This window comes from Phoenix dactylifera, chromosome 11, assembly GCF_051530095.1.
Source record: "Phoenix dactylifera cultivar Ajwa chromosome 11, Ajwa_hap1_PhDact_Kaust_v1.1, whole genome shotgun sequence".
NCBI classification, from domain to species: Eukaryota; Viridiplantae; Streptophyta; class Magnoliopsida; order Arecales; family Arecaceae; genus Phoenix; species Phoenix dactylifera.
Window position 1 is genome coordinate 27665761 of NC_143200.1, and position 15280 is coordinate 27681040.

The 15280-nt window shown below is 39.8% G+C and overlaps 2 protein-coding genes across 5 annotated transcripts; both read right to left on the reverse strand.

The window, feature by feature from the left end:
* Positions 1-3783: 3783 nt before the first annotated feature.
* On the reverse strand, positions 3784-8962 carry LOC103719039 (nucleobase-ascorbate transporter 6-like). Of its 4 annotated transcripts, XM_039127916.3 has the most exons (15): positions 8477-8955; positions 8120-8335; positions 7564-7661; positions 7284-7460; positions 7097-7197; positions 6935-7010; positions 6676-6735; positions 6319-6503; positions 5956-6052; positions 5698-5784; positions 5546-5604; positions 5350-5441; positions 4632-4709; positions 4359-4519; positions 3784-4213 (listed from the first exon to the last, which is right to left on the reverse strand). In XM_039127916.3, the coding sequence occupies exons 2-15, from the start codon at positions 8241-8243 to the stop codon at positions 3995-3997; spliced, it is 1614 nt and encodes a 537-aa protein (XP_038983844.2). In that variant the 5' UTR covers positions 8244-8335; positions 8477-8955; the 3' UTR covers positions 3784-3994. The 4 variants fall into 4 exon arrangements, with proteins under 4 accessions (XP_038983844.2, XP_088563768.2, XP_038983845.1 ...); XM_088707642.2 differs by lacking the exon at positions 8120-8335 and having other exon boundaries at positions 8660-8962; XM_039127917.3 differs by lacking the exon at positions 8120-8335.
* Positions 8963-14400: 5438 nt separating this feature from the next.
* On the reverse strand, positions 14401-14913 carry LOC103719038 (uncharacterized). Its single transcript, XM_088707928.2, has one exon. The coding sequence runs from the start codon at positions 14911-14913 to the stop codon at positions 14401-14403; it is 513 nt and encodes a 170-aa protein (XP_088564054.2).
* Positions 14914-15280: the final 367 nt, after the last annotated feature.

Sequence of the window (15280 nt, forward strand, 5' to 3'; positions counted from 1 at the left end):
TGAATGTCTCAGTTGTTTTCTAGCCGAATTTCTTAATATATTTATACCATCTGTATATCTTATTTCATGATGAACCTAGTTTTCTATAAATTTCATTCTCTTTGCTTGCATTTCTATTACTCTCTCTTTTACAATTGTGGACTTCTGCTGCCTTCCCTTCTACAATTTTGCAATAGTTACTTTCTTGTTATGTTCATGATGAACATCTTTATTCACTACTTCTAGGCATCAATTTTTCAATCCTCAAAAGATCAGTTCCCAGTTCTTCAAGTTCTTCAGGCATGGTTTCTGATAAAGTTTAATTTTCAAAGGCAAAAAAAGACCTGCTGCTATTTAGGTAAGCAATGCAACTTTGCTAGCAGCACAATCTGTTTTTAACTATTGATATGCTGACTGAGACTGTTTGAGCTCTTTTTAACTATCTTGTTATTGTTTTATCACTCACTAGTCACTAGATATCAAAATCATTGCGTTATGCAATAGCCAATCATTTTTCCATTTTGTTTTATCTTTGGATATAAAGCTACCTAGTTATCTACATAAGTTTGGGATGCATTTTATCTAGGTTCCCTCAGCATTGATCGCGGTTTTTAAAAGCCCTTGCCGCCACCAAGGTCTAGTGGTACTGGGCGGAATTTCTATTCTCATGGTCTCAAGTTCGAGTCGCTGCGACGTTGATTAAAATGTGGCTTCGGCCACTGCTTGGACATGAGGCATAGGAATGCTTTTTGGACCTCTAGTAGTCAGGGTGGTGCCAGGTGTGACGTACTCATATGTGGGACTCGTGCCAGAGCCTAAAAGGGTAGCTGAGCCGGGCCCACGGGTGAAGAGGATATGAGTAAAACCGGTCGGGGTGCCCAACACCGCCATTTCTGCTCGCATCGAACATTCTCCTAATGGGGTGGAGGCTCAGTGGGGGCTGCTACGCGGGAGTGGGCTTGTCTCTTCCTTTCCCCTTCTTTTTTTTCTCAGCAAAAAAAAAAAAAAAGAGCCCTTGCCTAGCATAACCAGAGCATCCAGTTGTTCTTACAATATATTGCTGTTTATGGGGTGATATTGTTGAGAAAGTATGAGAGTAAATAAGAAACTGGAGTTTTTGGTTCACTTTCTATTGCTCAAACTTCCCCAGATAGGGAGTGGGAGAGTGGGGATTTCTCTGAAGATGGTGGCGTGCGCGATAGCAGCAGCCCTTCTCGCAGCGCTCCCCACCACCTATCATCGCCCTTCCGTCCGCGCTCCTCCCGCTTCCAAAACCTTCCCTCCTCCCAACTTTAGATCTCTTTAGCGGCATAAATGCCGATACCCCCGCGTGGGGCTTCTGCGCTCTCGTCTGGCAAGCTCTTGTTCCTCTTCCTCATGATTATTGAATTTCTGTCATATAATTGCTTTATCACAAGTGAAGGCTTCCAATCAACTTTTGTCATTATATTCTCTGATATTCTCTCCTGTGAAGAACATTGTCTCCACCAGATAAAATTTTCAATTCCTTTATTGGTTATTTAACTACATACTGAACTCGGCGTTGTAAATAGGGTTTACATCTTTATTAGTATCAATCCTGCAATGTCGTTTTCCCCTTCTCAAAAATTAGCTTATTTTTTTAGCAAAAAAAAAAAAGCTTATTCAACCATCTTTTTGTGCCAGGTTTATACAGAAATACTCCAAGACAAATGTACTTTTCGAGAAGCTACAGAAGCAGATTACTTTTAATGTCATAAAGTCAGGTGGCTCTTCCAACTCTTCTCAACAGTTAGTAAGTGGCACTCAGACATCCACTCAGCTGGAAGTGACTTACTTCCTACGGGTCTGACATGAATAAACTTTCCCAGGATTCTTGTGGTGGAACTATTGAGGCTGCAGTAGTTGACAAGACTTCACAAGAACCTGTATTGATTGAGAATGGCTCGGATTGTCTGCCGTATCATTTCAAAGCAAGAGAAACTGGCATGCATCATTCGAAGACCTCACTTTCCCATGTTGTTGAAGAAGGGAGAAAATAGCGCGGCTGATTGGAAGGTCTCGTGCAGAGCACTTTGAAAGTATTTTTTTTTTGACTGGTAGTAATCTTGCTATTTCTGCTGCTTGGAGCAATATTTTATTTTCTGATTTTATTAGATATATTTATATCGGACATATTTGATAAATTCATCTTAAAAAAAAAAAAGAGCAAAAAAAAATTAAAAATGCAGAAGCTTTGGATTCAAATGTTTCTACTCCGTTGCACAAAGGAAACAAAAAGATTCAAAGAAGAAAACTGTCAATAAAACATCAGTGAAAACATCAAATTTAAGCCTGTCCAGTTCTGTGATCAGGTATATACTCTAGAATCGGCATCTATGTGGCTCTGCTTTAACAACAATCTTTTGGGGAATATCTTGATTTCTGTGGTTTGGTGCTTCAGGTTAAAGATCAAGGAGAGGGCATTCCTCACGGGTGTTTTCTCAAAGTATGGAGGAAAGGTTGCTCTACCTGTGTCAGAGGAGAGCTGATTAACGGTATTCTTTTAAGGGATCACGTGTTACGTCATCAATGGCTCTAACAGAACCACTGGTTACTGCATCAGCTGTGGTGAGGCAAGGAAATTCCATAGCGTTTTAGTATGGATTAACCCACTCTAATTGTAACAAGGTTTTGCTCACCACCAGTTTTTGCCATTTCACTTGATTCTAAAGAAAATTTATTAATTAAATCTAGCACTTGAGAGTTTGGATTTGTCCACAGATCTTCAGGTGAACTAAGTTGTCTAGAGGATGAAATGGCCAAAATTATAGCGATATGGCCCGGTGTTACATCCAACCGTGGCGTAGGAGACCATTTTGTGGTAGAAATAGTTCAGAAATTAACCTGCTTTGGGTGGCCACAGAAAACAGGCCGGAGAAACCCAAACGCCATAAGCCGGGACTTTGTTAACTTTCATAAACTTTCATAAGACACACATGACTGCTGCAAATTGGCCCCAGTGCAGAATGAGTCTTCATTAGTCATCATGCGGTCTTGTCATTCAGCGGGTTGTCAATGTAGTCATCATGTGCACATTCTTTTTTTTTTTTTTTTAAGTGGGACAGAGCATCATATGCAAGTCTCTGAGGCATACTTGCTGCATCTTTAGCTGGGCAAATGGGCATATGAATAAGTGCAGGATATTTGTCTACATAGCTGATAATAATATCTCCAAATGGTGCATGATATTAAATTTGCACGTCAAGATTGCGAAATAACGACACCATATAATGCCCATAGAATAACATCTCCCATATAGTACCCAAGTCGAAATTTGTGCCATACCATGCACTGAATAGGTGCGCAATATGCAATTGATGAAAGCTGAGCTTAAGTAGGATGGCTACATCCCCACGACAGCACCCTCAGATGGATTCTTTTACCACACCGTGCAGGCGTTAAGTTAAGAAAATGCTTCAAGTATTTTTGATCATCCAATTGAGAGGCATACATTTGCTTGCATTAAAGAACTAAAGACGACTGAGGTTACCCGTGGACCAGAGCAATTCAATCTTTTATTCTGGCAAAACTAGCTTAGATAATTCCTTAGGATGCTGCCGCAGAATGTAAATGTTTCTGGTGCAAGTCGGATCCTCGTGGACAATATGGACCATGCCAATGGAACTCCGACCGGCAAAAACTAACAAAGGAGCTGAGCACTTCGGCTCCATGATGCTTCTATTACAGACAGCTAGCTGTTAAGGAAATGCAGACACTACTTGAGACCACAGTAACAAGGCCCTAACTTCTTTTTTTTTTGACGCATCTCTGTCTACTTCGAAATAAATTGCAAAATCCAGGCAGCAATAATTTTATGGACTTTTAATGTATTTTACCTATCAAATAAACAAAATAAGCACATAAACACACAAGACACACACACAGAGAAAAACCCTTAGGAGTCGGAATAGAAAACAAGAACCAACATTGTAACATTGCGACAAAAAAAATCCTACAAGGACATTATGGTGTTCAATACTGCCTAGCTGCACGCTCACACGGATGGGAAGAATTTATGCAGGTTGAATGGCAATGAATAAAATTCCTCACTTCTGCTGTCTGCATTGAAGGATCTGAATCTGTCCCAGAAGTGACGGCCCCTGTCCTTTCTGGTTGCGCTGTCATGCCTGTGCAGGGTGTTGTCCAAGAAATATGCCACAAGGCCCGCAACAAATGCTTCCGAAGAGAATATCACGTTGACAATATCATTGAACTGGAAATAGTAGAACTTCAATTTAGCTCTGAGTAAATTGTCAAAAATGATAATTCATTGTTTTTTTATTTTTTATTTCCTATGAGGATTGTCAAAAATGATAATTCAGTGGTGCTCAAATAATGATTGCAGATTGAGGACATACCCATCTTGCACCAGTGTGTACCGGACCATAGCTAGCAACCGACGTGTACTCATTGAAATATTGTGGAACAGACAAACCCATAAACACAGAGAAACCTAAGATAAATTTTGTCCGGAAGCTGTTGAGGTTGCAGAATTGAAGGAAACTGAGACCAGCTGCACCTGTTTATACACGACAACATAAATTAAGGGTACACGAGATGGTCGCATAGATCAGACTGCGATAGATCTAGCATGGTGAACGAGAACCAGCTATTCAAGTGTCAGTACGTACCAACATATGCAAAGAAAATGCAATATAAAGCTGCAATTATTGGTCCTGGAATGGATGCAAAAACCGCTCCAAATTTTCCTGCATTGACCCAAGGCAAAAATTTACAGTCAAAAATAATTCTTGGTTAAAAATTGTCAGACTACCTTACGAAAGTCCAGTTAAGACTTACATGCACAGCTTCATCAGAAAAACAAAAAAAGAATTACATGCACATAGTTCTGAAGAAGTGACATGTATAGTCATGTAAGTGATGTAAGAGGTCAAATTTCCAAGTTGTCAGACATGAGAAAAGCATATGAAAAGCTAACTTGTCAATTTTAAGAAGCAGCAATTATCCAAACAGAATACATAGAGAACTTAAAGGCAGAGAATCAAATTATACTTTTATATTATTAGAGGACTTAGCAATGCACTTAGGGATATCAGGGTAACAGTTCTAATTCTGTTTCTACACATAAAATTATATCCAGAAATTAATCAAAGAACTTATCCAGTTCAAGTTCAGCAAACAATCCATGCAATTAAGTTGATCACATCAAGATATATGTCCTGTCGGTCACCATAATCCATGACATTTAATCATAACCGACTATATCCTCTTCTGGCCATTTAGTTGCGCTCCATGAATTATGCTCCACTCTTAGTTCACATCCTGGACCATGATTCAAGCATTCATGTATATTCCAGACAATAAAGTCAGCAGAAACAGACAACCTACCAAGAATGGAAAAGAATATCATGAAGCCTGCCGAAATTTGCACAACTCTTCTGCTGCCAACACGTGTCAAGGCTAGCAAACCAGCATTTTCACTGTACCAGGAAAAAATAATGAGATCTTCAGAACAGGCAATTAATGTCTGCATGCACTAACCAAATCATGTCCAGATAAAATGCATGTTTCTCATCAGCCTTACACAGATACTGTGGAGCCATTAGCTGTTCCAAACAGCCCATCCAACAAGATACCAATCCCCTGTAATGGAAACAATAGTTAATCGTTCAACAATCACCTGGGTCAAACCATGCAATCATGAATAAAGCAGGAAAAGCTATCAAACTCTGTTACCTGCCAACCAACACCACGACTGAGAATGGATGGGGGCAATGGTGTAGCACTTGCATACCTTGCAACCGCAATAAAAGTACCAGTTGACTACAATGTGACAAAAGATGTACAGGTAAAATTTCCAGTCAGCTAAATTTTACTGTCACTAAACCATGCCATGCTGATGAAACTAGCTAAATTAGCAATGGAGGCAGTAACAGCCTAAAAAGGCACCTCAAGCTGATCCTTAAGAATATAATAACATAAATGTAGGCAGACCTCTACAAGAGCGACAAATGAAGCAGCCATCATTGCAAAAGCTTCACCTGCATCAAATGTTGGTGCTCCCCATTGAAAAGGATATGGAACTCTTATCCTGCACATATGTTATTCTTTTTTCGAGTGGATGTACATATGGTATTTCAACAATAAAAATATTACAGAATGCAGTTGGTTGTCAAGGAGATGTAACTTAAGGCCCTTATCTCCCTGTGATCAATACCACCAAAAAGTGACAAGTTGGCCAACACCCACCCCTTCAAGGTGAATTAGTGGGCTTCAACTCTCCAGAGCACAGATGCATGCAGGAGACAGAACAACATAATTAAAACATTTTGGAAAAAAAAAAGGGTTAAGCTTTACCAAGGAGCTGCACCAACAAGTCCAGAACGATCAGTGCGACAATGCTGTTGAGTTTTCGGTGCTGCATTCCTATATGCCCCGCCCATCGTGAGTATGAAAGCATAAAGCCAAACAATTGCAACAGAGAATATGACAGCGAACCGGTCAAAGACAGGTCTTTGTGAATGTACAGCATGGGGCATGTACTGCATAAAATGATTTCCAGAAACATTCATTAAGTCAGGATTAGCTAAATCAAAACTTCACTAAACATGCACGCGCATGCATGGGTGCAGTGCCAGTGGCTGATTGTTTGAGTGGCTTTTGGTGACAGTAAGGGGTGGGGTATGTATTAAGATATGCATCACAGTATAATACCTGAGAAAATATTATCAGTATTAATAATTGTGGAAGTCCAATTTCAATGCATTTTGCCACCTGAGTGTCCATCACAGAATTCATCAGCTATTAGACAACAAAGATGGAGCAGGTAAAAAAAACAAAGACCACACAAAGTTTCATTGCCTTATTAGTTAGTACAACAATCATGACTATCAGCAAAAAAAAAAATCACAGCCCTCTATGAGCATCTACATAAGCTAACTCTACCCAAAGATACAAAGTAAAGGGAACTTACTCCAGGGAAACCAAGCTCATAGAGCCCAAATCCGGCAAGAGCAACAAGAGGTACAGCTGAGAGTGGACTTAGAAATCTGTAGTCATATGAATATTCAAAAACAATAGATAAGCACAAATTAAGCACATCTGTTGTACTCGGAAGCATAGATCTTTCACCAACCTTGCAACATTGCGCCATAGCCCACTGAAACCCAATATGATCTGAAGAGTTGAAGCAACAATCAGGGCACCTTGGGTTCCCCGCATGATGTGTAGGAATTTCTGCAAGGCAACTATATGCTGAATTAAACACTTCAAGCTAAAAGAATTAAACTGCCATAAAAGAAAATGTAGAGTGTGCCAGAAACCTCATGAGGATCTGGGATGTTACTATAACGGCCAGCTAGGATGATGGAGATGGTAGGGAGAACAAAGCTGTATGAGCCTCCGATCACAGCAGGTAAACGAGTTCCAAACAAGGTCTGTAACAGAGTGTTTAAGCCGGCCACAAACAGTAATGTCTGGATCACCTGAGCTTTCTCATCCTAAAGCAATAAAAGTGGTTTCACGTACAAATTTTTTTGAAAACAAAAGCTAAACGAACCATCAACCTCATGGATCATGCATATTTGTGTAATTAAGTCATACATTTCCTCCACCCATCTGAGGAACAAGAGCAGTAGGAATGATAACAGTGGTGCCAAGCATAACCAGGTAGTGCTGGAAACCGAGAAGGATAGCCTCCGCTGCATTAGAAGAGCCACAAAATCATTGATGTTGCATCGAAATTTCGCCATTAAGCCAAACAGGTGACGCTAACAGCCAAAAACCCACACCAGATGGAAAACAAAGTAATGAAACCCTCAAAAGCAGAAAAAGGAAGAACATAAAATAAATCCTACTGAATTAGCAACAAAAGACCAAATCTAGTAGGAGCACCTACCCAGATAAGAGAGTAATAATACTTCAACTAGATACAAGCGGCACATATACGAACATTTATTTTCATATTAGTAATCAAGAAGCATATTAAAGATACAAAGAGAGTCAAGCAGGTCTCGAACGAGTAAACTAAATTCAAACAAATAAAAGTTAAAAAAAAGAGAGGAAACAATCAGTTCTTATACAGCAAACACAATATAAAATAGCAAAAATTCGGGGAAAAAGAGAGAGAGAGAGAGAGAAATGGTGGTTTTGGGCTCACGCCATGGAGGAGGACTGGTGATGCAGTAGGAAATGTTGGGAAGCTGATCCTTCACTGGGTGGGGCACCAACTCCTCCTGCTTCGGCAGCGGCGCCAATCCGCCACCTCCGCCACCTCCGGCCATCTTCTTCCTCCCTCCAATCAAAAACCTACCACAATATCCTCCAAACCCCCTCAAACTTCCTCTGAATTTTCACTCCTCAACCCTCCAACAAGCTACAATTAGAAAACCAGAGCATCAAAAAAACTCACCAAGAAGTCTCGAAACCCTCACCGACCGAAAGAGGAAGAGACCAAAACCCAGACCAGAATGCAGTATAAAAAGATGAAAAAAGAGAGAAAAGGAAAGCAGCCTACCGAACCTCCACCCTTTTTTTTTGCTTTGCTATTTCTCAAAGGTGGCTTTAGATTCGAGGGAGGAAAGCCACCATCAGTCCCCCACCATAGCTGATAAAATTGAAGGGCATAAAGAGACGATTCAAGGCTCCAGAGAAAGTTCCTCAAAAAAAAAAAAAAAAGACTCAGGGCCCCCTTCACCACCTCTTATTTTTTTCTTCAATCCCCTCCTCTTTTTCTCTCTGCCGTGGAGGGAGCGCAAAAGTCTTCTCACACTTCTAGGCGAGCAAGGAAGAGTGTAAAAGGATCCGGTTGCTGCCATTCAGAAGCAAGCATTTCACGTAGACAAAGTGGCCAGTAAAGCCGAAAAGAGAGTAGGAGAAGGGGTGGAACTTCGCACAGTTGCTTTTTGAGTGGAGCAAAAAGAGGCAGCCTACACATTCCTCACGCATCCTGCTGTCCCCAGAAGAGCACTCGGTCGTCAAGAAACATTTTTTTACAAGAACCAACGTGAAACTAAAGGCTGTCATAATACATATGTGGACTATTGGTTTGCTTGAACTAAAGGCTGTTATAATTTTCGAAAAAGTGATGGTAAATCTTTCCATTCCTTCTCATTACAGGACTGTAGGTAGCCTCCTGATCCGCATTCTTGAAGGAGGGAGGAACAGGGTGCCCTGTCTGTGGTGGACAGAATTATTCTTGTGCAGGCGATTCTGATTTATTTTTATGCTGGAAGATTTTTTTTTGAAGGGCAAGCATTCTTTGCGGCTCGTTATACTGGAAGATTTCTTTTAGTGCTAGTTTGGTTCGCAGAAAAAAAAGATAAAAAAATTATATTTTTATGAGAATATGATTCTCATATTTCATGAAAAAAGAAATATTAGAAAGTTATTTTCCCATAAGGCGGAAATCACTCAATCTTTATTTTTTCCTAAAAAGTTTCTTCAGCATTAAAGATACATTAAAGATCTAATTTTTATTAAGGATATAATGGAAATTATACGTAACTTTTCTAGAAAAGTAGATGGTCAACCAAACATAAGCACTCTGAAAATCTGTCACTTTTCTATGTTTAACCAAACATGCCAAAAGTACATTTATAGGTATTCTTTTCCTATAAATCTTCTTTCCAGGAATCATATTTCTGCGAACCAAACAAGCTCTAGAGAATCAAGCTTCTGTTCCTTCTTCTTTTCATTCATTTTTTCTTTAATTTTGTTGGCTGCACTCATGCACGTTTTGTGTGAGACGGGGTTATACTAATAAATAATGAGAATGATAAGATAAAGAAACAACCTAGAAGCACTGCACATAAAAAATCGACATTCCTAAATTATTTTCTATTATGATGTTGCTAGGAGTATTCCTTATCGGATAATTGCTCAGCTACGCCCCAACATCACATCACCCAGTCTACCATCTTTGCGCGGCTTGCAGAAAGGGAAAGGCCAAGTATAGCATATTGTCCGAGTCCACTGGGAGCGGATGCTGGTGATGCCTCTCTATCATAACGTCATGTATTCTCATATTTATTTACTCGGATGGCACATCTGTCGCTATCATTTGCTTCTGAACTTGTTAATTTCCATTGATCCATGAACGTCATTAGTGAGTATTTAACGTAGTTGGTCATGAGATTTATGTTGATTGGGACTACATCTCTCCAAAGTCGATTATATTAGCTAGAATTCTCCGTGAGAAATGAAAAGAACTAGAATTGCAACAATTTGTTAAAGTTAAAACAAAATTTGCATCACTAATGCAACTACGTGGAGTAGTATAAATATTGAAGCTTCCGTATGTGTCTATACTATCATATAAAATAACCTCTTTTGGAACTTTCATCGAAAGTCCAAACATTCAACTATAGTATAATGTGATAATGCACAAACTAAAGCTTTCCATCAAGGAAGTTTGAAGAAGAGAGAAATTTGTAGAAAAGACAATAAGAAGGCTCAGAAGACCTTTGAATCTTGTCATCATTTAAGTTATTATTGAGCAAATGACCATGTCGATCTCAGGGGTTTGTCGCTTCTCATAAGTCATAACCTTGCCCTGCTATTACCTCCACCGGGGTGGCGCAATTAGTATGGTGGTGTTTTCCCACTTCTTATCATAGTGTCTTCTCTGAAGTCCGATCACCATTAGTAGCGTCCCCCTCACTTACAATTGTTGTACGCCAAGAATATTTGACAATATGTGTATAGAATATAATACCTGATGCGAAACGAAGAGGAAAGAACAAACTTCGTTTCTTTGTTCAGCATACGTTACTGTAGAAAACACGTGAGATTTGAAGTAACCCGATCGAGAATAATTTTTTTTTACATGATCCCATATATTATTTAAAAAATAAAATCATATTATAAAATATAATTATAATAATAAATTGTGCCATACCAGACCGACCATTTATACGCAAACCATGCAAATTTATAAAATTGAAAGTGCAATTTAAAATATTCATAATTATTTATTTATCCATACTTTTAATTAAAATAGTATTCATAGATTTTTCACGCTACAGTCACTATAATTCGTGACAGGGTTATTTTCGTAATCGACAAAGTATCATAATTTGTACTCGTTATCAACTTTAACTCGTTGGTAGAGGGTCGTTTTCGTTGGATGCTAGCTCTAGGATGTCGATTGGCCTCTATTTCTAGAGGCGATCATAGCAATTTGAGAACTCAAAAAATATTTTATATTTTTTTAAAATCATATATGAGTAAAATACTAAATAGCTTTATAGAGTTCGTAATCCATAAATAATCTTTAATAATAGAACTATCATGAAATTATTTTCTATAAATTTGCTATTTTTATAAAAATTTATAATTTATAATTAGATCCTATATGTACCATCTTCATAGAAAAATATACTTTTTTCATAATTTGAAAATCATTCATCCATGAGACAATATTATGAAAAATATAAATAGTAAAAATAATCATATACTCAATCTCATTGCAAAGCCCATCATATTAATATAGTTTATATTTTTTTATAGTTTATATAAATTAAATTGATCAATAATTTAAAAATTAGTAAGGTTTGTGCTAAGTTACTTATCTATGTTCGTCCAAAGATCGCTAGGTTCGGTTGGACAAACCGTTGCACCTATCAAAACTATTTAAAAAAATAAATTACTTAATTTTTACTATTTAAAAATTAAATATAAATTAAAAAGCTCTAGACAATTCGAAATAGACTTTGCTCAAGTCTTAGTTGCGTAAATCGGTCTAAGATTTACAAATCGAGTGGGGGGAGAAAGGACGAACCGACCTTTCTTGCCTGGGTTTCGGTCTTTTGGGGAGAGAAATGGGGAGATTAGAGAAAGAAGAAAGAAGGGAGAAGAGAGAAGAGAGAAGAAAGGAAGAGAGGGATAGGTTTTCTCTCTCTCCTCCTCCTCTTCTTCCTCCTTTTTTTTTTTCTTTCTTCTTCTTTCTTCTTTTCTTGGTAATCAGGGGAAGGATGAGAGGGTGGTTCATGATGGCTGCCGTGGTCGAGATCCGGCGGGTGGTAGCTGGAGGCGGTGGCGACAACAGAGAGCACGCGGCGACGGACGAAGGGAACGACCATGCTCGGCCAAAAAGGAGAAAGTAAGGAAGAGGGGCGGCGCCCCTAGCTGCCTTGGTGGAGGTGGACTCAAGAAGATGGCCCAAGGAGATGGTGACGAGGGTGGGAACTCAACGGCGAGAGATGGAGGCGGTAAACTTCGGACCAGCTAGAAGAGAGGAAATGGCACGCGGAATAGGGGAGGAAGGGGGTTTTGGGCGGCGGCGGTCGACCGAGGTGGCACGCCGGCCATTGGAGACGAGGAAGAAGAAGAGAGGAAGCCGGATGGTGGATCAAGCAGAGGAAAGAGGAGGGATTTATAGAAGGTTTGAGAGGGATAAGCTCGACGGTCATTGGATCCCAGTGGTGGTTGTGCACGATCCACAACAACCATGGTTTACTATGGCTTATCGGCTTAAGAAGAGGAAGGAAGCAGAGGATCGCGATTGCATCCTCTGTTTCGATCCTTTCTTCTGCTTTTTTTTTTTTTTTTTTTTTTTTTAATTTGGACCAAAGCCGTCTGGGCGTGCCGACTTTGGTCCAGGTCAGCCCAATTGGTCTGATTCTTTCAGTAACTGCTGGCCAAACTGATAGTTCGCTCCAACAAGATAAAGTGCAAGATTATGTTGCTTGATATTTTACTTTCATTAAAGTTTGCTTTGCTGAATGATTTACTTTGTAGAGCTTCCAAGACAAATCTAAGAATATATTCGGCTTCAGCCTGATAAATTCAAAATTAAAGAATGGAGATTATGAACAATCTACTGAATTAATTTATCAGGATATTCAACAGGCAAAGTGTGTCTCACATGTCTGCTTTCTAAGGTGTAGCTAGCTCTCCATCTTATGTTTACAGCATGACTTCATGATTTGGCTGATATATATATCTTGCATGGAGTAATGTCAAACAACTTCTATACTCTCGACGATACAGTTCTTGTTATCTATCTTCTGGTAAGTCTGCATTTTATTGTTGGTCTGTTAAAGACGTGCTTATATGCTTATATCTGTACTTTGATTTGTAGTAATGTCAGAAGTTTCTCCAATTGTTTCATGTACTCTTTGGAGAATTTGGTGCTTCTTAATCCATTACGCTACCACGTTGTCAACTTACGTTTTCCTCTTCCAGTTCCCACCCTTTCAATAAAGATGTTGAAAAATAGGACAGATTGTCATTATAATGCAAACCTTCGCAAATTTGTATCAGATTCTGGCACTCTTCATAGTCCCATCAGTTTTTTCTAGGAGTTGCTGATGTGCCAAAACCTTCCCTTTTCTTGTTTAGTTCAAAATTTCGCCACATCATTTACAAAGGCAAATTCTAAGAGCCTGGCTGTTGTTTTAGATTCCATAATCTGTCATACGTTAGTTAATGGGTTCTGGAACATGGTTGAAGTATGAATTACGCATCCTGTGTGGTGTTTCAATCATCTAGTGCAATGCCAACGTAATTGCAACAGAGGGAATTGCAATATCTTTTGTTGCAGCAATATGTTGTTGTTTTACAATGTCAATTAATGGCCATTGTCTAAGAATCTGAAACTTTCAGGCAGAGCTAAATAGTCTCTTCTTATTCTTTTGATGGATAACTTCTCTACGTTTACAATTTTATGACAATATTGAAATTTAATTTTTTTCTCCGTATAAAGGTTTTTGTAATTTACCTTCTTGGATTCAAGTTCCTCTTAGCTGAATTTATGCTATTTTTCATGCTATGCATATATCTTCAATCATTAATAACTCTTTTATCTATTTAAAAATGGAATATCTCATGTCTCATACTCTGAACAAGTGTGGAAGAATTTCCAAAAAAAATGGTCAAGAAATGTCTCTTCTTGCGAATAGCCTTTTGAACATTTCACAAGCATCCTATCAGAAACGCATTGATCTTATGAGAAGTTTATAGCTTAGAATTTAGATTGTGTAGCTCTTTTTGAGGATTCATGTAGGTGTGTAGTTAGTCTATATTGATTATTCAGCACAAAAATCTTTAAGTACTTATATAAAATTAAAAAATCTAAAAAATATTTTTTTACCAACTTTTTATTTTTTTTTTGAGATCCTAGATTATTACACACACACTCTCTCTCTCTATTGAGATCCTAGATTTTTCACCAAAAAAAAGACCTCTCTTCCTGAATTGTCCTCAGAAAAAAATAAAAAGCTGTAAGCGTTATATATCCAGCGTTACCTATACATGCTTTTCCTTACCAAGAATTACAATTTCAATTCCAAACCGAAAAACGAAAATAAACATAAAAGAAAGAAAATGAAGGATAGGAATTTTATATTTCTTTCTCAAAAAATTCCCCAAAAAACAAACGAACAGACAAATCACCACTCGACAAAACGAACGTATGATCCTCCATGAATAATCTACACGTCAACTGGTTGCAGGGGGTTCGACAAAGAACGGCGGCGCATCTCGCCCACCGAGATCCATTGACGACTTGGTCGACGACGGCGGGGCGACGTACCGGACAGAGAATCCCCGGTGGACGACGTCTTCGTCGGTTTCGCTGTCCATTCCATCGTCAAAGTTGAGGGCGTAGCTGAGAGGGTCGTACCCGAACCTGCTCCTCGGCATCCCGCCGCCGCTACCGCCGCGGCGGGCGTAGCGGCCGACCCGTCGGATGAAGGTCTTCCAGCGTGGGCCGGCCAAAATCTCGGACCACTCTTTCACCTTCGTCAATGCCTTCCATCCCGTCGTCCACCACCATCGCCCCTTGGTGGCCACTGCCTCCTCGGCCCGGTCCCCCGCCGGCGCTATCCGTTCCCAGGACTTGGAGCCGGACCAGGGCACCCAGAAGCAGCAGCATCCGCGGTTGGCAAACGACAGCTCGGCGGTTCCCAAGATCAGCTCTTCGGCTTGGTCCGATCGGGCGTTAGAAGCCATATATACCGCGCCGATTAAGAAAAAAACAATTAGATGGAGAACGGATCGGATTGCTAAATGAGATGAAGATCGGACCAGTTGTCCATGGAGATTGATAGGAGAGAGAGACGAGAGGAAGAGGCAAAAAGGTACACCCCCAACCCTAATCCCCCAATTACCTTCTTCTTCCTCCGTGCCTCTCTCTCTCTCTCTCGTCGGCTTTGGAAGGCGGAGGCGTAAGAGGAGGGATGAGGCAAAAGAGGGGCTTATAAACGGTTGGCCTCAACGGGCGGGATAGCCAGCTGTTTTCTGATGCTGTGCTGGCGACGGGTGGATGCAGTGAATGGAGGAGAAGGACGTTTTGGGTAGTGGGTCCCGCGGGGCGACC